At 44.3% G+C, this 21,501-nt stretch overlaps 1 protein-coding gene across 4 annotated transcripts in view; it reads left to right on the top strand.

Annotated features, from left to right (window-relative positions):
• Positions 1–40: 40 nt before the first annotated feature.
• Positions 41–21,501, top strand: part of PRMT7 (protein arginine methyltransferase 7) — a 41,263-nt gene continuing 19,802 nt past the window's right edge. The window contains exons 1-12 of one of the 4 annotated variants that reach the window (XM_066637577.1): positions 41–129; positions 2,101–2,268; positions 3,231–3,267; positions 6,378–6,527; positions 9,563–9,671; positions 10,404–10,516; positions 11,715–11,956; positions 13,178–13,358; positions 14,344–14,471; positions 16,542–16,680; positions 17,043–17,126; positions 19,334–19,381. In XM_066637577.1, coding sequence (XP_066493674.1) covers positions 2,174–2,268; positions 3,231–3,267; positions 6,378–6,527; positions 9,563–9,671; positions 10,404–10,516; positions 11,715–11,956; positions 13,178–13,358; positions 14,344–14,471; positions 16,542–16,680; positions 17,043–17,126; positions 19,334–19,381 — 1,326 coding nt within the window. In that variant the 5' untranslated portion in view covers positions 41–129; positions 2,101–2,173. Of the gene's footprint in view, positions 130–793; positions 1,534–2,100; positions 2,269–3,230; positions 3,268–6,377; positions 6,528–9,562; positions 9,672–10,403; positions 10,517–11,714; positions 11,957–13,177; positions 13,359–14,343; positions 14,472–16,541; positions 16,681–17,042; positions 17,127–19,333; positions 19,382–21,501 lie in introns of those variants that run through there. The other 3 variants (XM_066637578.1, XM_066637579.1, XM_066637576.1) reach the window with 3 other exon arrangements.

Raw genomic sequence — 21,501 nt, 5'->3', positions numbered from 1 at the left:
GAAGTGACGTATAGCGTGGCACGTGCGACGTCTCTAGGGGTCTGCGAGGGAAACGTTAGAGGGAAACGTCTAGAGGTCTGCGAGGTCGCGCGTTGCATCTCGGGAAGATGGCGCCTCCTGTCCCGTGAGGTGAGCGCGGATTGACAGGCGAGAAGCGGGCTGGGGCGGGCGAGCGGCGCAGAGAGGGGCGCGAAAGGGCAGGCAGACAGACAGGTTCTGGAGTTGAGTGCCTCTGAGCGTGTGCAGAGTGCCTTCCCCACTCCTCCCAAGGACTCCTAGGAAAAATGAGGGTGTCTCTGAGCATGTGTGGAGTTCCTTCTCTCCTCCCAAGGACGCATAGGAAACTAGAGTGCCTCTGAGCATGTGTGGAGTTTCTTTTCTACCCCTCTCAAGGACTCGTTGGAAAAATGAGGGTTCCTCTGAGCATGTGTAGAGTTCCTTCCCCACCCCCTGGAACAGCGTCTAGTGTGGCTGAAAAGGCCGATTCGGGAGTGACAATCCCTTCCACGCCGGGAGCAAGTGCAGTCTGTCCCTGGTCTGTCTCCCTGGCTATGGGCCTTCCTTCTTTGCCTCTTTGCCTCAGACTGTTGGCCAAGTGTCTCTTCAAACTGGGAAAGGCCATGCTGCACAGCCTGCCTCCAAGCGGGCCGCTCAGAGGCCAGGGTTTCCCACTTGTTGAGGTCCACTCCTAAGGCCTTCAGATCCCTCTTGCAGATGTCCTTGTATCGCAGCTGTGGTCTACCTGTAGGGCGCTTTCCTTGCACGAGTTCTCCATAGAGGAGATCCTTTGGGATCCGGCCATCATCCATTCTCACAACATGACCGAGCCAACGCAGGCGTCTCTGTTTCAGCAGTGCATGTTTTGTTGGCATCCTTCAGTCTCGGAAGACTATGGTATTGCGCTCTGAATAGTGTTCTGGAACAAAGTATCCTCTCCCGTGCACGAAGCCTGGGTAAAGTAGGTATGGAGGATAGGCTGTTACCCATGCAGCAAATCCCCCCTCTCCACGTCGCTGAAATGGTCCAATGGAAAGGCAGAGGCCAATACGGTTGGTTACAGCGGCGTCGCAGAAGTTGCCAGAACGTGACTGTGTTCAGCCACGAACTGCCTCAGGGACTCTGGCTCCGGATTTTGCCTCGAGGTTGACTCCTGAAGCCTTTTCCACAACTTGATGTAGCCACAAGGCAGTGGAGGTTTGGGATCAGAGTTTTCCTTCTCTCAGATGAACTGCCTTCCCAGGCTGACAAGTCCCATCTACCTGGTGGCTGTTTAGTTGCCTCTTACGACAAGTACAGCAGTGCATACGTGCTAGGGATTCCAGCTTGTTCCAGGACTGTGTTGTTTGGAACTTTATCCTGCCAGGTGATGCCGAAGTTGCGTCAGAGGCAGCGCATGTGGAAAGCGTTCAATTACCCTTCAAAAAACATAATTGAACTAAGCCAGTGTGCCCATGAGCATGTGCAGAGTTCCTTCTCTACTACTCACAAGGACTCAGGAAAAATGAGCCCCCCTCCAAACAAAAAACCCATCAAGTATGTAAATAGATTGAGTGTCATTGTCTGAGAGCTTGTGCAAGTTTCTCCTCCTGGATTCAGCAGTCAGGTTGCTGTGCTCAGAGCACGTGTGCATACTGCATGCAACTGTCAAAATGTGTGCATGCTCTATGATGACTTCTGACCAGTTCTTATGGCAACACCATCCAAGTCTGAACATTTTTAGCAGCTGCTTTGGAGACGCATTTGTCATGTTCTAAGCCAGGGGTGTCAAACATAAGGCCCGGGGGCTGAATGTGGCCCGCAGAAGCTTTTTGTCCAATCCTCTGACTCTCAGCTGCTGAGCAGTGCTGAGAAAATTGGGCTATCTTGAAATATGATCAAGATTTGTGTATTTTCTCTTCTGTCATTTGCAGTGAATGAGCTCCTAAATGAGAAAAAAGTGCTTATTTTCAGTTATGACCTGTTTAATGACATCACTTCCTGCCTAATGACATCACTTTCGACCCTCAGCAGGCACCTTGAATGTAATTCAGCCCTCGGTATGAAATGAGTTTGACACCCCTGTTCTAAGCAATAACATATTGTGTGCTTTTGTTATTGTAGGTTTCTGATCATAAGTCAAAAACTGGAGATTGTCTGAGTAAAGGTTTCTGGGCAGTAACGAAAATAAGACATCATGAAAGTTTTCTGTGGCCGAGCCAATCCAACCACAGGGTCTGTGGAGTGGCTGGAAGAAGATGAGAACTATGACTATCATCAGGAAATTGCAAGGTGTTGTGGGAGATGGTGCTTTCTTTCATTCCACTTACTACAATAGCCATGCATTGAAAATGAAGCTTGATGGCAAGTTAAGACAAAGTTTAATGACAGAATGGGCTCCCTCTGCCTTCCGAGAGCCTTTTAAAGGGTTCATTGCCTCTTTTGTCCCAACATCCCAACGTGCCTCTACCAACCTTAATCTTTTGTACTTGTCTCATTCAATAAGAAGCTTATTGAATTACAGTGCACCCTTCCTTAAAACTGCTATCCTATACTGACTTGCCTGGGAGTGAGTTCCATTGAACTAAATGGAGCTTACTCCTGAATAGAGATGCATAGGGTTTGTTGTAAACTCCCAAGGTTGTGCCTGATGTGTCCACATGTAAATAGCTGGTGCTGTCCACACTTTATTTGAAGTTCTGATTAGTGCTTCACTTCTTTTTCTGTGAAAGCTTGTACTTCATTAAAGAGGTGCTTGCCTTCCTACCATTAGCCTTGATAAACATCCCAGAATACCTATTTTTGCAACTATAGTTAGGCTACAGCTGTTCTTGCATGTATTTGGTCTTGGGGGCCAACCACTTTTGAAACTCCCATTAGACTTGAAGAACAGAAAGCTTATAGAATAATAGTGACGCAGCTTTTAAAAGGGTCAGCTGCCAGAACAACTCTTGGAGATCAAACTTTGTGTCCCTGCTTGCATAGCTCCTGCCGATTGTTCTTTTAAAATTTGTTATATTTACGTCTTGCTTTTTATCATAGAGCTCAAAGGGTGTGTGGGATTCCTAGTTGACAAGACTTAAACCAGCTTAGCTTCTGCAGGGTAGCTTTTGGTTCATGAGCTGTGCCCTCGTTGTCCAGCTAAATACTCAAATAATAGCATCTAGGTATGTGTTTTGTACTCTTGAATGCCGATCATCTTTGATCAACTTTCTCAACCTGTTATTGATCCATAACTTGAACTTTATTTATAGGTCATGTTACGCAGACATGCTGAATGACAAAGACAGAGTGAGTATTTACTTTTAAAAAAAACACATTGAGGATGGTGTTTGACTTCATTCATTTCTACCCTATGATTTCGTAGACTATGTGCATCTCTATTAGTTTTACAGTCTTTTCCTGTTCTACCATCTGGACATTTTGATGGGAGCAGAATCAATGTGGAAATAACAAAACATTTAATTTTGTGTGTGATGAAAAAGTGATGGGGTTTCCGTTTGTGTGTATTTTAAGACTTGTTTTTGGCCATCCTCGGTGGCGCTATTGTAATCTACCTTGCACTGTTCCATCTTGTCAGCTCTTTCAATCTTTTTGACTCCACAAATCTGAAAATGAGGCTTTTTCTATTTGCATAAGCTGTTTTTCAATTTTGCTCTATCTTAAAGAGAAACATTCAATGGTGGTTGGAAATATAAAAATCAAAGCTTTGAGACTGACTTTTCAAGGTTCATTGTTAAACCTTGGATTTAGGTTATCTATTGATAGTTGGGGAACATTTTTTACATTTGGAGGCTAGACTCTTGTCAGACTCTTCCCGCACTTCAGGACTGTATTTTGAATGAAGACTAATGTTGTTTGAATTTGATGTTAGTAGAATGAGGTATAGTCTTGCTACTAAATTTGGAAGAATGAATGAATTTCAGGAAGGAATTCTTGGCAGTCAGGGCAGTTCGGCTGTAGAACAGATTGCCAAGGGAGATGGTGGATTCTCTCTTACTGGAGATCTCCAAGCAGAGTCTCAACAGCCAATCTATTGGAGATGCTCTAGAAGGATTTCCTCCTACAGTCGGAGGGGTTGGACTGGATGAACTTGTGGATCCCTTCCCACAAGTTGGGAAGTTGAAACTCCATGATTTTAACTCACTATACTTCGTTAGTTTCAGAAATCCACAACTTTGAGCTTGCCTTAATAGATAAACCCATTACTCCTCATTGCCAGTGTCCTTTTCCTTCTTTGAGTGACATGCGCAGAGTTAAAGCCATGTTCCTTCCTTACTCACGGCCCAATCCTGTCCAACATTTCAGTGCTGATGCAGCATGCCAACGGGGCATGCACTGCATCCTGTCATAGAGGCCTTCTCAAGATAAGGAAGTATGTATTCCCTTATAATGGGACTGCATTGCAGCTGCATTGGCGCTGGCAAATTCAATAGGATTGCACCCTCCACTTCTCTCTATCTGCCCCTTTTCCTTCCCATTAGGCCAGTGGTTCTCAAACTCTCTGGGAGAGTTTGAGAGCCACTAAGTACTTGCATGGGCGGGGGGGAGACAGCAGGGGCAGGGAAAGGCAGTGGCGCATTCCCCAGGATCACGCCACCCAGGGGGGCTGCAGGAGCTTGGGTGCACTTACCCAAGCCTCCTGCAGCCTCCCCAGGCTGCGGGGAGCCCAGCGGAAACCTGCAGCAGGGCTTCCCGCAACAGTGAAAGTAAATGTGGAGTGATTGCGTCCCGCCTCCGCTAGCCCCTTCAGCCCCCTTGGGCAGGCTCCTCCCTGCCTCCAGGCTGCCCCCGCCCCTTAAGGGGGCAGAGGCTAGGGCTCACAGGCTGGGGCGTCATGACGCCCCAGTTTGAAAAGCCCTGCCTTAGGCTTTTTGCAGAAGGCAGCAATGGAGTGCTGACTGCATCTTCCACAAAAGCCCAGAACAAGGGCAAATACTTGTAAATTCTTTAAGTTTTCCTCTTCCATTGAGTTTTGAGACAGGAGTGAGGCACAGTGATGCTTTCTCCAAAAAACCTGCAGGTTCCATGCTTCATAGAGGAAAAGAGATTGATCATCTCTGCAAGCTGAATTTTCCTGAGAACACCTGGCACGCCTGCAAAAACTGACCTAGAAGACGTGTATTCCTTTCCTTCATAGGGAAGAAAGGCAAGACCTGGTTTCGTTCCTTCTGGTTAGCTTCTTACAGGAAGCAATGGTGATGCCTTTTCCTCCACAAGGGGAGGAAATGAAAGGTAGCTTCTCTTTCATGAGCAGAGTTTTTTTTGTTGGAAACAGGCTACTTGCTGCTGGCAGGGACCAATGAGTCTATGAACACCTGGTTAGATGATTCAGGTTGCAATTCTATTCACACATACATGGGAGTAAGTGGGGCTTCTGAGCAGGCACGCATAGGCTCACGCTGTCAGTTAGATCTTGTCTGGTAATAAGTGAGTTCTGATTATTAGCCTTCTGAGAACAGCCTTCCATCTGGTTGTCAAGGGCTTCTAGGACACTCACGTCACCTGTTGTCTTCTTTCTTCTTCTACTATAAAATTCCCGTTCAGATGGCAAGATGAAATGTTCTTCATGGTAGCCCCTGGTGTTGGTTTTTTTTTTTTAATTAAACTGTTTCAAAAGTCAGTCCTGTCAAATCTGAAAGATGTGTAGCGTCTCGTTGGTTTTGAGACACTTTTGTAATGATTTCCTCTCATTCAATTTTTAAGAAGGTGGCATTTTTAAAGATGTGGGAAGGTCAGAAAGGCCTGTTAATCACCACTGTCTCCTGCAGGGAACTACGTCCATCTGTCTGTGGCCTTCATACTCCCAAATGTCTTTTTATTTAAGGGGGAAAAATCTCTTGTCAGTGAGAAATTCTCAGTGAATTTCACAGCTAGAAACCTGCATTAATCCTGTACGAGAACTAGCCATTCCACTTAAGAGAAGGCCTCTCAAGCTTCTGTTGCTATATCTGGTGATAATATTGGAAGGTTTAAGGTTTTTATTTGGAATGAGAAATTTAGAAAACTCTTTATAAAGGTAGGAAAAATGTGAAAGAAAAATATCAGCTATACTGGAAACTTTTGACATTGCATCCATTTTGCAATTCTTGTAAAAAAGATACTTGGTTTTATCCTTTTTTAAAATGTTCGTATATGTGCCATACATGTTCTTTCCAAGCCTGGGAACCTTGACTCTGTCCCCCAGGTTTCTGAGAAGAGCCTGTGTACTGCAGACAGTTTTCTCCAGAGCTGCAAATCAATTAATTATTCCTTGGAAAAATAATTCCTTTTAATCCCTTGTTGTTGATTGTAATGTAAAGACACAGAAGTGGCATGCAGATTCCAGGTCAAACCTACTCACAGTTGAATGAAATGAAGATATGTGCTGAAAGTAACTGACATTTGGCTGTCTTTAACAGAATGCAAAGTACTTTGAGGGTATTCGTGCTGCAGTGGGCAGAGTGAAAGAAAGAGGGGAGAGAGCAGTCGTCCTTGACATTGGGACAGGCACAGGACTCTTGTCCATGATGGCAGCTACAGCAGGTGCAGATTTCTGCTATGCTGTTGAGGTGAGCATCATGCCGTTACTCATATGCAGGCCTCCATCAGTCGTGTGGAGGGGTGTCTCGAAAACCTGTTTGTTCGCAATAATGTGATTGGAGCCAATATTTTCTGTTCCATATATCTGTATAACTGCTTCTAAAACTTGTCTGGTGTCAAGAGATTATGTTTTCCAAATGGTTTTGCTTTGTTCCTGAAATACATGTTGGTACATTAATACTTAGCGTTTATCCTCTTTATTTGTTAGTCACAGTAAAGAGCAGTGTTTGTGAGATTTTTCTCCAGGGATTGCAGTCAGTTCTGCATACTACATCCCTTGGAAAGGCCTTTGCAGATGTCTCATTTCATTGTTTTTAGTGCTGAGATGTTTGGATAACTTGTCAAACAGAGATTTCAGGCTTCTGAAAGCACAAGACTTAGTGTTTCTGTGGTGTTGTGGTCCACAAATCTGACTGAAGAAGTAGCGGGGGAATCTCTTTCATTTGTATAAATGTGGCCTGCAATGCCACCCATTCAGAAAGTGGTACCAGATAAGAAGCTTTCAACGTAGTCCAAGAAATAAGCATTTATGGTAATAAACATTTTTTAGCTTGTTTGTCTGAATGAGCAAAGTGTTTCAACATATATGATCCCCTATGTAAGTATAGCTCCATACTGCAAATGGGGAAGACTGAGACCACAGGCAACCCAGGTGTAACCTGCGCTGGTACAGCTAGGCTGCATGGCCTGCACTGTATTCAGTGCAGGTTGGGAGGCTGCTGGAGGTCACTTTGGGGTGAGGGGGCTGTTTAGCTGGCACAAATCCGAGCAGCCAGAGTAAGGCTGCTGGGCAGGGGCCATGGGTTAGGATATGGTGTGCACTGCCACTCCTACTCCCTTCTTGGGCCCAATCCGTCCCTGTTCCACTCTCCCCACCCAAAAATGCCCCCACCCTTGGAACACTCTTCCGCCTCTCCCACCCCCTACATTACCCAGCACAGACCTGCCTTGCTTGGCTGGCGCAGTGACAGCCTCTGGTGGTGGCAGGCTGGGACATGTCCTTGTACCAGTGCAACCTGCTCTCGAATCTGTTTCAAACATGCACATTTGTGACATGTGGGATCCTGCGCAGGGGACCTGCACCAGCACATGTTAAGGTTAGGATTGCGCCGTCAGTGAGTTTGGGGCATATTCAAATAGGAAGTCCCAATTCACAATTTATTTTTTAAAAGGTATATCCTCCCTTTCCCATGTCTATTCTACCATTCTGTTGCTTTTGTAGGTCAGGTCTCAATTAGTGTGTTCTATCAGAAAAGGCCTGTGTCTGGATTTCTTATGAAAGTCTGTTAATATTCAAGATTGGCTTACTCTGGTAGTGCTCAGAGGATTAGTTACTTCCGTTCTAATTTGCTCATAGTTCTTCCCCCCCCCCCCTCGGTATTTATATTAAGCTACTGAAAGCAGACTTCTTGGCCACTGGTGGTCTGCAGCCATCTGGGTTGTTTTTAATTCGGCTTTTAGTTTTGCATTTTCGTTTTGGCAGGAAACAATGTGTTTCTGATGGCTTTGGATGGGGAAGACAGGCTTGTTTTGCCAAGTTTCGTGCTTTAATTAAGTACAAATTTTAATGTGACCAGAAGCTTTGTGTGTCACTGGGGGCGGAAGAAACTTCATTTGTGCCTCTGAAAATGCAACATTAGGTTTCTAACTTGTCTTTTCCAGAGTTGAATGCTTTGGCGAAGTTATTAGGTGCTGAATTCATTCTAGCTGTTCAGGCCAAAGCAAAGTTTTATGAGTCTTGTGCTTAAAGCAAGACACTAAGCAGTACAGATTTTTTTTTTCCATGCAGGCAGATAAGCCCAGATGGGAACTCTTGATATAAATGTGGCAGTTACCACCTCTGGGAAAAGCCACATTTACTCCCCAGTACTTCCCAAATGATCCCTCATTTGATTGGGTTAAGTGGCCACAGACCCACTTAACTATGTGCCACATGGTAAGTATTGTCCAGTAACACTCTGTACTAATGTGAACTGGGCCAAAAGACATCTTGCAAACTGGCATTTCTCTTGCATTGAGCAGGAGAAGAGCGGCTGTCCTTCATAGAATTTCTCTAAGTGACTGTTGTCCCTTTTGTGTTTTTTTCTTGGATTGTGAGCCTCTTTGGGACTGGGGGTGATCTTTCTTTTGCTGTGGAAACATCCTTGAGTGCTATTTTGGGTCAAAAAGTACAAAATCTGTTTTGGTGATATTGTCTGGCTTGGAGGTGGGCACTAACTGTTGGGTAATAATAATAATAATACAGGTATTTATATACCGCCTTTCTTGGTTGTCAGTTTTCTCCTCAGACTTTATTCAAGGCGGTTTACATAGGCAGGCTATTTAAATCCCCGTAGGGATTTTTATAATTGAAAGAAGGTTCTATCTTTCAAGAACCACAACAATTCAGATGTTTCTTTCTGATCTGGTTTCACATTCTGGCCTCTATCTTCCCACGCTCAGAGCAGATGGAATAACTCGGCTCAGCTTGTCACCTGCTTCAAGGTCGCACGGTGCCGGTGGCCTTGAACTGGCAACCTGCGGATGTTATCTTCAGGCAAACAGAGGCTCTACCCTCTAGACCAGACCTCCTGCCCTGGGTACCTGTATGCTTTTCTGCATGGAGCAAACAGTAGCTTTGGAGAAGAGTGCAGTTATCTGGAAAACAACACAGGGGAAAAGGGCTGAACCCACGCTCTCATTGTTCTTGTGATCATGTTCCAGTTGAATTTTCCTCTGCTTGGTTTTCTGTTAAACTTTTTTCAAAGACCCGGAAATCAAACCGTGTCTCTCCTAACACAACACCTTCAATGTTAAATTCCAGGAATATCCTGACTTAGCATAATTTCACCACAATCATTACTGGTTGGCCCCACCTAAGGTACAGTTTCAGTCCTTCACCTGCCACATTTTAATATTCCTCCTAACTTCCTTTACCAGGTCGTTAGAACTGGTGCGCTAACATACGTGAAATGCAGACAGTTGCAGTCCACCTCCTAAATGCAAAGTATTATTTTGATTGAAGGTCTTCAAGCCTATGGCTGATGCAGCTGTGAAGATTGTGGAGAAAAACGGCTTTAGTGAGAAGATAAAGATCATCAACAAACACTCCACTGAAGTCACTGTGGGACCTGGTGAGAGGAACACAGGCTGCTGTCTTCTGTTGCATGAAAAAAGAATGCCTAGCCTGTTCTTTGATGGGGTTGTATCTGCTCTGTGTCTGTCACCCTACTTAAAAATGCACAGTGTTGCATCATATTTGGATTTTGTTGTGCTGTGAACCTCTTGGTTGTGGACGAAAACTTAGAAGACTACTCCACAAGTTAGTCTTCTGATTGAGGTGAAACAGCAGCAGCCTTCCCATTGATTTTTTTTCTTGAAGTGTTTTGATGTTTTTCAATTTTATGAAGCAAACGTATTTTTTCAATGCTGAGATTTAATATTGTTTTTTTGAAGTTCTTCTTTTTCCTTATACAGGTGGGTCATTTTTGTCCGCTGATTTGGAACCCACAGATTTGACCCACCACAGGTCCCAAACCAGTGGCTGAGGACCCATTAAGTCTCTCAGAAGTGCTCATTAAACATTCAGTCCAATTTCAGAAAAATAGCAAAAAATAATAATTGAAACACAATAAATATACGTTTTGGAGTGCGTGTGTGAGAGCAATTCACCGTTCTTCAGGGGATGATGATGCACTCAAGTTTAAAACTCTCTAGTGTAACTTGAAACAATGAGCAAGGCTGCACAGCTCTGGAGCTCCCTTTCCAAATTAAATACAGAGGAAATAAAACGGAGTAAGCCTGAAATGGCTCTAGAGATCACATCAGGAGACTGCTTCAGTTTGTATTGCATTATGCTTTTTTAGATGGAGACATGGAGTGTCGTGCAAACATCTTGATAACGGAGCTGTTCGATACCGAATTGATAGGAGAAGGAGCGTTGCCATCTTATGAGCATGCCCACCAATACCTTGTACAGGTAAGAGAAAACTGTAGCTGAAGTGACCATTACACTTCTGTGTTGCTGTTGGCTTTGGTAACTAGAAATCCTCCAGCGGGAGGTACCACTGCTTTGCGATAGATAGATGCTTTGTAAGCAGATGCTTCCGGGTACGATCTTTGACATGCCAGCGAAAAAAATCAGGTTGTAAATGCCAGGACATACCTTTTTGGAAGGCATGGAGAACCACTGGGTTGGATGTACCTAAGCAGTCCATGGCAGCTTTAGCATATGTTCAGCTCACACTCTGACTCCCTAATTTATTCGGTTGGTGCCTTACTTTTTAAAAAGCTATGTATGATTGAATTTTTAATTGATTTGATAACCACTTTGGGTATCTAAAGAATTAGATAGAAAAGCAGAATATAAATGTTTGGGGAAAATATATATGTAACTGCATTGTTTGTACAGTGGTGCCTCGCATAAACTCGCATATACACTGCGCACCGAAAAACTCGCATAACGAAAGAGTTTTTCGATTGAGTTTGGTAACTCGCATAACGAAAGTTTCTGGCCGTGCTTCGCATAACGAAAACTTTTTAGGTCCATGCTTCACATAACAAAAACTTTTTAGGTCCGTGCTTCGCATAACGAATTTTTTAAAAAATTAAAAATTTCGTGTATGCTTCAAATTTTAGAAATCCTCTGTACAGTATGTATGCCTTTAAAGAGCATGTAATAAACACTTTGTAAACCAAATTTGACTTCGTTTTGGCCTTTTTTGCCCATAGGAACGCATTAATTAAATTTCAATGCATTCCTATGGGAAAACGCGATTCGCAAAACGAAAAATTCGCATAACGAAAGGTTTCGCGGAACGGATTAATTTCGTTATGCGAGGCACCACTGTATATGGCTTTAAAAAAATAGGGGTTTTGAGAAAGTTGTCATGCTTTCTGAAATCATCATGTTATCCAAGGTAACCAGGCATATTAAGGATCCTGTACCCCATTTACTTGGGGAGTAAACTTCATTTGATCACAGTTGGTATTTCTGAGAAATATGCAAAGGATTAGGCTGATCTACCAAAACCCTGGAAGCGGGGCCCTCACATTTAGTTGCTGAATCCCAGTTCTTTGTTTGGCCCTTAGGTTTTGTTTTGGTAAGATGACATTTCACAACTTGCTTTTCTCAATAGGCTTTCAATGAACTGTGCTTACTTTCTTTAAACGATCAGGAGGGGTGTGAGGCAGTGCCTCACAGGGCAACAGTGTATGCCCAGTTAGTGGAGTCCAAAAGAATGTGGTCCTGGAACAAGCTGTTTCCCATCCATGTCCAAGCAGAAGATGGTGAGAAGATTATTGCCTCCCTCCCAGAAATGGAAAACTGCCCTGGTGCTCCTGCAGTCTATGATATTCAACTGAATCAGGTGCCCTTGAGTGACTTTACAGCTCTCAGTGATGTGGTCACAATGTTTAGGTGAGTGCTAAGCCTTAGTTGTCTACATATTCTCAATATTGTAAGTGTATTTCAGAGCAACCTGTTGAGCTTAGGATCAAAGGGCACTTGTTCGCTGATTGCTTTTGGTTCCAGTTACCTGATGTCTGAGTGATGACAACAACCGTGCTTAATGAAACTCCTTGTGAGGCACAACTGCAATGGATCTATTTTGATTGTTCATGTGAGAGAAACTGCTCAGTGCCATTGACATGTTTATCAACTCTGTTGTTTGCAGTTGTGGTGGGTGTTTGTGGTTTTGGTTTCTTAATATTTGTTTAGTATTGCTTGAAAACCTGATTAAAAGAATGTTATTTCATCATTTATTTATTTATGTATCTAGCATATATCTGTGCACATGGCCATTTAACCAAGAATTAGACAACAGTCCTTGTCCCAAGGAGCTTACAGGAGGAAGAGAAGGAAAATGAGAACAGGGATAAACTGGAGAAGAATGTGCAATAATTTCATCTGCGCAGCCTTATTGGTTCAGGCAAAAACTCTTAAAGTCTTCTACCCAGGCTGCTTGCAAACAAGGCACAAAAACTCAGAAACAAAAGTTAAGACCAAAGGCAGTTTACTTACAATCTGATGCAGAGTTATACAAACATTTCTCACATCAAGGTTCTTAAAACTAGAAGACCAGGAGCCCTAAAAAGCTGCCCCTGGATGCATGCAAGTATGATAAAACAATAGTTAAAACAGAGATTCAAATACACTCTCCTGTTCTACTAAAGTCAGCAAACAAGAAGCTATATATACATAAGGAGGAATCAGCAAGGGGACACACCCTTTAAAAAGACCATTAAAGGGAATTTCAATTTTAAAGAACCAGATATTCAACTAATAACCACTACTCAGTGTTGTTATTCCCCAACAAACCTTGGGTGTTGTTACAGCAGAGTATGGGGAGTTCAGGAGTTGGACCAAAAGCTTTGTGGTAAAGGAGGATTTTAAAGAGCAATTTGAAGGAAATCAGGGAGGTGGCATTGTGACCGTGTTCTGTGAGGTAGTTCCAGGCGTCAGGGCAGCGAGGGGAAAGGGTAAGTCTTTTGATGGAGAAGGTTACTGTTGAGTGACTTGGGCTGATGGTCACAGGCAGGGATGTGATGAGATATGGGAGTGGAAGGATGGGGAAGGCAAGGTGCAGATGGGGGTTTCGCTGGTAGAATGAGTTGACTTTCCCTTCGTTGTTTTCCACAGTGTAGACTTCAGTAAACCAGTTAGCAGAGCTTCAGCCTCCCACAGGGTGCAGCTGGAACCCGTGAAGTCAGGCAGGGCTCAAGTGGTCCTCTCCTGGTGGGATATGGACATGGACCCTGCTGGGTCTGTAAAATGCTCGATGGCTCCATACTGGGTCCTGGCCTCCTCTGAGGATATCCCGGTAACGTACCAGTCTTTTGTAAATTCTCTTGCCTCCAGTTAACCTTACGAATGCTAAAGGAGTTTGAAAACCTTGCGTGCCAGATTAATAGTCTTTGGAATCGGTCTTAATTAGTCTTTGGAAGTAAGTCATTTTTATGCTGGTAGGCCTCCAGCTCTGGCACGAATTAGCTTGGCCCTCCGTGACAAGGTTTTGGTAGGAAGTTTCAGCATGTTTGTGCACTGAATACAAGAGAGGCATTTCATCCCCCAGAAGCTCTTGCTAGATGCACACACGCAAACGCATGCCATTTTGCTAGTTCAAGATAAACACTAAGAACATAGGAACAGTCCTGCTGGATTAGGCCAAAGGCCCATCTAGTCCATCTTCCTGTATCTCACAGTGACCCACCAGTTGTCTCAGGGAGCACACAAGACAACAAGTGACCTGCACCCTGGTGCCACTCCCTTGCATTTGTCACTTTACAATCTAGTTGTCAAACTGACCTCCTGTTTTGTGACACTGCTCAGAAATGAATAGCAGTGTGAGCTTATTTAACTGACGCACTCAGTCAGGAGGCTTACCACGGAGGGAGTCCTCCCTCTGAAATGCTACTCTGTCCTTCTTCCATTCTCATGGGCCCTCTAGGAATGGGCCCTTTTCACTTCCTTGCAAGGGCCCTGCTTAGGAAGTAGAGTGTAACTGTTCATAGAGGGCCTTTGTAAAGGCGTGCAGAGTGAAATCACAGAGTCCTGTCTGTTAAGCCAGGAAGGATGGTATGGGGTAGAGGGATTAGTAAGTAAAAGCTTTGTTAACTGGCATACTTGTTTCAGTGGCAACCCCCGTTCCTCATGGATGCTAGTTCACATAGCTTCTACTGTCGTGCATTGGCTTGCTCCCCTTATCCATACTCTCTTCCTTCCACATCACTACTGAAGCACCCAACAATTACTTTGCCTTTATTCTTATTGACTCTCCCCCCCCCCCCCATTTTGAACTTTTCCAGTGGAGAGATCATTGGATGCAGTGCGTGTATTTCCTTTCAAATGAGGAGCCTGTTTTCCAGGGCCAAAGTGTGGGTCTGACTGCCTTTCATGATGACTATTCAGTGTGGTATAAACTCCAAAAAGGCAGGTAAGTAAAGATGTGAAGGGAAAAAGAGTGGCAGACTGGGGTACCTTTCTCACTGAGCTATAAATTGGGGAAGGTCATTATTTTAGGACTGTGTAACTAAATCTTGGCAGTTTCCTGAAATTTCAGAGTACTGAATCAGTGAATGATTTTGTATATGTCTGTGTCCAGGTAGGGCTGAGGAAATTCCTGGAGAACCAGTGCCAGGCAGAACTGATGGTACTGAACTAGAGCACCCCAGGTTCAGTAGATGTGTTTTTGTGTTCTCTGCTTTATAGAATGGTTTAAATTTCCCAAGGGATAGATGAATGGAAAATAAGTAGCTTTAAAACTGAGACAGTAATTGCTGGAGTAACTGCAAGGTTTGCTACAGGGTTGAACTCAGGTCTGCCTCATAACCAACTTATGCTTCTCAGAACTGCTTGTCTCTTGCTTTGAGGACAGTGGCATTTGCATTGCTTTGGAATGTTCTAAAGAAAAGAACGTGAATGTTGTAGAAACATTGTGGGAACTTCTCTTCAGTGGGTTCATCCCACAGAGCTGTTGGAAACCATAAAGTGGGCAGGGCCTGTGTGTCAGAGTCTTCACTACCTAACCCTCGCTCCAAATCTGGCCAGGTGACAACTGCTTGAGAAGAATTCCTGCAGTTGGCCTGTTCACGTAGTGTTGGGTCTTTAAACTCTGGAGCAACCTGCAAGATGGAAAGGGGGCTCCCTGTTGTAGTCTGTCAAGGTTATCTTATTATGAACCAGAAGCCCCACATGGGTAACTAGATATATTCCTACAAGTTTGTGCCAAGAGCTTCTGTGGCTACTTTTAGATGAATTACTTACATGTGACATCCTGGTTCTCTGAAGGTGGCCCCAGGACACACATTATGATTTGCAAGTAACAAGCTGATGCTTAGGACTCAATCCTGTTCTGCTTTCCAGTGCCGGTGCAGTTATGCCAACGGGGCATGCGCTGCATCCTGCAGTGGGTGCAGTCACAGAGGCCTTCTCAGGGTAACAGAATGTTTGCTCCTTTACCCTGGGACTGCATTACGGCTGCATCAGCACTGGAAAGTTGGATAGGATTGGGCTCAATCTCCTGCAAATCAGGAGCCTGTGTGTATGCAGCAGGTTAAGAGATGCCTTCATCTTTTTTTTGTGTCTGGGAAAATGGCAGGCTAGGGCTATAGCTTTTGCTTTTTCCTGGCTTTCATTGCCTGGGTCAGACAGCTGAACATAGGGAAGGATGAATGGTCTTTCCTGACCCTTTGGCATTGCTCCTTCCATGGGTGTAGAGCTGCCTGGCTGCTTCCATGTCCTGCCATTAAAGAACTGGGGCGGCCTCCTCCATCTACCCTGCTGGATTACTCCCCTCCACCCTGACTTGAATGTGCTGTTTCATCAATGGCACATGAACAATTCAGACAGAATGTTGAGGTAATAATTGATTTATTCGTTGTAGTGCATAAGGCATGACGGGCATGGTTGTCCCTTAATTGTTCTATGTAAGGTGAGGGATGGTTTGGGTCATGCGCACGACAGGCAGACCAATCCTGAACTGCCTAGCATACAGGGCTGCCGCGGTGCCAAAATGGCTGCCACGGTATCTAGTGCGCAACCAGGCAGCCACCAGTGGCTCCCCCAGGTAAGAGAAGCTGCCCCACAATGGGGCTACTCAATTCTATGGCAGCTCTGAAGCTGCTGCAAAATCAGAGTCCCATGTTGAACCGTGTCATCCCACACAGGACTCAGGATCCCCTCCGCTGCACCGGTCCCAACCCCTCCCTCCTTGCTCTCTCCTGCTGTGCCTCCTTCCCGCCCCGGAATGCCACTTCCCTGCCTCCCCCCACTCAGCTCTCCACTGCCAGGTCATCTGGGCTACTGCCAGGTGACCACCAGGTGGCAAAATGTAGGCCCAGTGCCGGAGCTGACCCAACCCACAGTAAGGGTTCACAAACTTACCTTACGGCATGTTTGCAGCAACTGGCGGTGAGCTGGTGTGCACTGGGTGGATTGGGCCCTGAGTTAGCTTTGTTCCTCCAAATGTGTGTAAGTTTTTGTGTGTGTGTGTGTTTTTTTAAAGAAAAGAGAATGCCAACACCAACATACGGATTGAGAGGCCAATGTGTTGCTGTCAGGCCCACCTACTGTGGAACAGGCCACGGTTTGGAGAACTCAATGATCAGAACCGAACAGCCCAATATGTACGAGCTCTGAATAAAGTGAGTGAGCTTTCCTAAATCCAGTGTGCGTCATTCTACCTTGTTCTCTTTACACATTTGTACTTGTGCACTTGCGTATGCCCTGGTATCCCCCCTCCCCCACAAAGGATGTATGTGCTGAAATTGGACATGACAAATGTTTTCTGGATTCCTCTCAAAGAAACTTACTAATCTGATGTAAAACAGGTTCATGTCTTTAAAAGGTCGTGAACTCCGTTTGAAACACTGGGATTGTAGACAGCGTCCAGGCAACCTTAACACACCATCGTTTTAAACAAGCACAGTGCTGCAGCCCTTTGCCACTGAGCCTTTCGCATCTGGAAAGAAGGAAACTGCTGACAGCTTGTCTCTTTCTCCTGAAGGTGCTGGAGCGGAACAGTGTTTGCCTGAGTGTCAGTGATGGCAGCCTCCTTCCTCTACTGGCTCATCATCTTGGAGCAGAAAAGGTGCGAGGCTCTTTCCTCCTCTTTTGTTCTGTCCTTAAAATGTGTATTGTGTTCAACATGTGCTGTTCATTCCATTCTTTTGTCCAGATCTTCCTTTTGATTTCCTTGTGTTTATTTTTAGTGCTTTCTTTAAGGTCATTGTGTAGGCTACCCAAGCGGCACCCATAGCCTTCTGCAACTCTCCTGTTCCCCTGCTGTCTCTTACACCTAGGACAACATACATGGTGCCATCTTGCCTTATGTGGTGTGTTTTTTCTCCAAGTCAGGAGAAAAAAATTTCTCAAATTCAGGGCAGGAGATATGGTCTAGAGGGTAGAGCCTCCATTTGCCTGAAGATAACATCCACAAGGTCGCCAGTTCGAGGCCACCGGCACCGTGCGACCTTGCAGCAGCTGACAAGCTGAGCCGAGTGATTCCATCTGCTCTGAGCGTGGGAGGATGGAGGCCAGAATGTGAAACCAGATCAGAAAGAAACATCTGAACGTTGTGGTTCTTGAAAGATAGAACCTTCTTTCAATTGTAAAAATCCCTATGAGAATTTAAATAGCCTGCCTATGTAAACTGCCTTGAATAAAGTCTTGAATAAAGACCAAGAAAGGCGGTATATAAATACCTGCATTATTATTATTATTATTATTATTATTATTATTATTATTATTATTATTATTATTATTATTATTATTAATAATAATAATAATAATAATAATAATAATAATAATAATAATATAATTCCTCTTCATTCTGTGATGCTTTGGGCTTAACCCTTAGTCTTCATTCCCAATACTAATGAAGCATGAGCTTTGATAACTGCATTCATTCTTTGTGTTGCCTCTCTCATATTACTTTTGTCTTTTGCCCTGTTCCTGCAGTTTAGTTTGTAAGTTTCTTAAGGCCAGGCCCTGTTACTCTGGAAGGTGACGTGTGTACTAAAGACATTATATCAGTCTATTATAATGGTTTAGGTTCTTTACTGGTTGAAACTGATTAATAACATGGTTTCTGCCAAATTCTAGGTAAAAATCATGAATTTTTCTATATGTTGATACGGACTCTTGACATTTTATGAACTTAATTGTTCTATCATGTGTCCTGTGGAGGAGATCTGGCTGCATTGGGGTGGATTAGCAGGAGGTGCCTGTCTCCATCTGAGTACCCAGTTGTACCACTCCTCTTCCTTCTTCTTGAATTTGAAAAGGAACAACAGTACAGAGGAAAGAGAAGAAGCGTGGTGGATTGGAGCATCTCTACTCTACACACTCCTCTGCTCTTTTCCCTTCTTCCTTTTCAAATCCAGGGAGAGGCAGAAGAAACATGACTAAGGGGTGGTGGTATTTGGTGCACCACCTCAGCTGCTTGGTCTTGCATGAGCCCTGCTAATGTCAGGCTGCAGTCCTATACACAGTTAACCAGGAGCAAGTCCCGTTGAACTTTGGGGAGTTTACTTCTGAATAGACGTGCGTGGGATTGTGCTGTTACATAATGTTTTTCATTTTGTGATGTAGTTGACTGACAGTGAGACTTTCATTACCCTTTCTTCTCAGAGGCTCGTAGAGGGGCAGGCCGGGTTGGTGACCTTGTGACAAACAGGTGCTTGGTGTACACCACCCTGTGTGGGGGAATACATCTGACATAGCCAGTCCTGCTTTTAGACCTTTTTTGGTTCCTTGTACAGTGGAGCAGGACCACAGACTTCTACTCAGCGTGTGGTTGGTCTGTGGAACTCCTTGCCGCAGGATGTGGTGATGGCGTCTGGCCTGGACGCCTTTAAAAAGGGGATTGGACAAGTTTCGGAGGAAAAATCCATTACGGGTTACAAGCCATGATATGTATGTGCAACCTCCTGATCTTAGAAATGGCTATGTCAGAATGCCAGATGCAAGGGAGGGCACCAGGATGAGGTCTCTTATTATCTGGTGTGCTCCCTGGGGCATTTGGTGGGCCGCTGTGAGATACAGGAAGCTGGACTAGATGGGCCTATGGCCTGATCCAGTGGGGCTGTTCTTATGTAAGCCAGTAGTGTTGCAGCAGGCTGAGAAGGGAGTGCAACCAAGAATGGAGTGTCCCTCAGGGGTCTCCATAATGAATCACCAGTGTGGTGCTCCCTTGCTTGGAGCAATAGATGTACTCTTCCCAGTTCCCATACAAGCTCGCTAGTCTAAACTTATCTGGAGTAATGAAACCAGCATGGTCTGTTCTTCTTTGTCTAGGTGTTTACACTGGAGAGCTCTGCAGTTTCTTTCTCACTCATGAAGAAAGTGAGTAATTACTTCTCTTGGAATGATGTATATACATTGATGTCACGGTCACTGTGACCCAAACATGGTAATTCAAGGGAACTCCAGCTGGAGCCTGCAGCTTTCTTATCAGGGCTCAGTGACCTATTTGAAAAATGTCTGTGTACAGGTCCTAAAATCTCATGTAGCATGACCATGCTAAGGACTGTGTTGAAATGTTATATGCATGGTCTATTATTTGAAAAGGACTAAGCTGTGACTCAGGACTTCCCCAGTTCAGATTTTCCTCTGCCATAAACTCAGTAGATGACCTTGGACAAGCCAATTCCTCTCTGTCTTGGTCTTCCCCATCTGTAGTATGGGCATAATAAAGGTCACTCACCTTACAGGGTTATTGTTAGGAGTCTCTCAACATAATACACAGGAAGCATTTCGCTTGCACGTAAAGCACTATATAAATGTTAAGTATTCATATTTTAGTGTCTCTCTGTTAACATCTGATTTTATTCTGACTTTCTCGCTTTGGAAAGTCAGTAAAAGAAAATTGAAACGTGCACACCCTCTTTTAAAGACTACTTGAATAGAAGGTTTTCTTGTATCAAGATTTGAAAAACTGAATCCAAGAAATCTGTGCCCTGTGTGTCTGAACAAGCTGTATGTTTCAGAGATGTTGGTTGAGTCCGTGAGAGGAAATTGATGGTATCTACCAAAATTGTTCTAGAAGTCTAAGTGGAGAAATGAAAGGAGAATGAGTCATGAGTCCAGAGTGTAGTAGATTTAGGGCCCAATCCAATTTTTCAGCATTGTTGCAGCCGCAATGCAGCCCCGAGGTAAGGGAACAAATGTTCCCCATACCTTGAGGGAGGCCTCTGACTGCCTCTCCACCACAGGATGCAGTGCACACCCCACTGTATGGCTGCATCGGTACTAAAAAATTGGATAGGATTGGGCTGCAAGTCAACTAATTTTCTTGGTGCTTTATTCAAAAATAATACATTTACATTTTTAAAAAAGTTTGACTGGTTCTGCAGTGGCTCTCCTAACTACAGCTACAGAATACAAAGAATTCAGGCTTTTTAAAAAAGTAAGGAGCTGATTAGGGTAGTGCAACCTCAGGACCAATCCTATCCAACTTTCCAACCCTGGTGTAGCCATGCCAATGGGGTGTGTGCTGCATCCTGTGGTGGGAGGGTAGTGAGGGAGGTCTCCTCAAAGTAAGGGAGCATTTGTTGCGTTACCTCCAGGCTGCAATGCAGCTACGCAAGCATTGGAAAGTTGGGTAGGATTGGGCCCTCAGTCATTTGCCGTTTGAAGGATAGCAAGGTAAGGCAGCTCCCCTGGGAAGGATCCCAGAGTAGGTTGTAAATATATCAATTCAAGGGATGGAAAATTGAAAATAGACATCTTGGCTGGAGTGTCATAGTGTCATTGAACACCCTGAAGGTGAGCTTTCCATCTTCCCAAATGCGTTGACATTTCCAATAACAAAACTTGAATTCATGCCATTGAGCTTGGACATGGTGAGGGGAAATTTGGGTGCTACTACCACCCAAGCTGTGGTCCTTCAGTTCTCCATTCATCCTTTCCCATGGATGTTATTTCCTGCTACTGTGTCCATTATCTTGGTTTTCTCTCAGGTGTCATATGAGACATTCTTCCATAAATGCAGAAGGTATAACTTGTGTTCTCATGACAAGTTATATTTCTTGTTATATTTTATATTTTTATATTTTATTTTATATTTTATATTTTTATCTTGTTATATTAACTTGTCTCATGACAAGTTATATTTCTTCTTCTCATGAGAAGTTACATTTCTTTTGTGTGGCAAAAGAAATGTAAGAAGGTGATACTGGAGGCCAAGCGAGACTATGAGGAACGCATGGCCAGCAACATTAAGGGGAATAATAAAAGCTTCTTCAAAAATATTAGAAGCAGGAAACCCGCCAAAGAAGCGGTTGGCCCTCTGGATGGTGAGGGAGGGAAAGGGGGAGATAAAAGGAGACTTAGAGATGGCAGAGAAATTAAATGAGTTCTTTGCATCTGTCTTCACGGCAGAAGACCTCGGGCAGATACCGCAAAATGGCAGCTGGAAACTGTGGGCATCAGTACAGGATTACCAAACCTACTCTCTTCCATGC

The sequence above is a fragment of the Tiliqua scincoides genome, chromosome 9 (genome assembly GCF_035046505.1).
Source record: "Tiliqua scincoides isolate rTilSci1 chromosome 9, rTilSci1.hap2, whole genome shotgun sequence".
In the NCBI taxonomy this organism is placed as follows: domain Eukaryota; kingdom Metazoa; phylum Chordata; class Lepidosauria; order Squamata; family Scincidae; genus Tiliqua; species Tiliqua scincoides.
The sequence above is the reverse complement of the archived record's forward strand: the minus strand, read 5'-3'. Positions and strand labels throughout refer to the sequence as shown.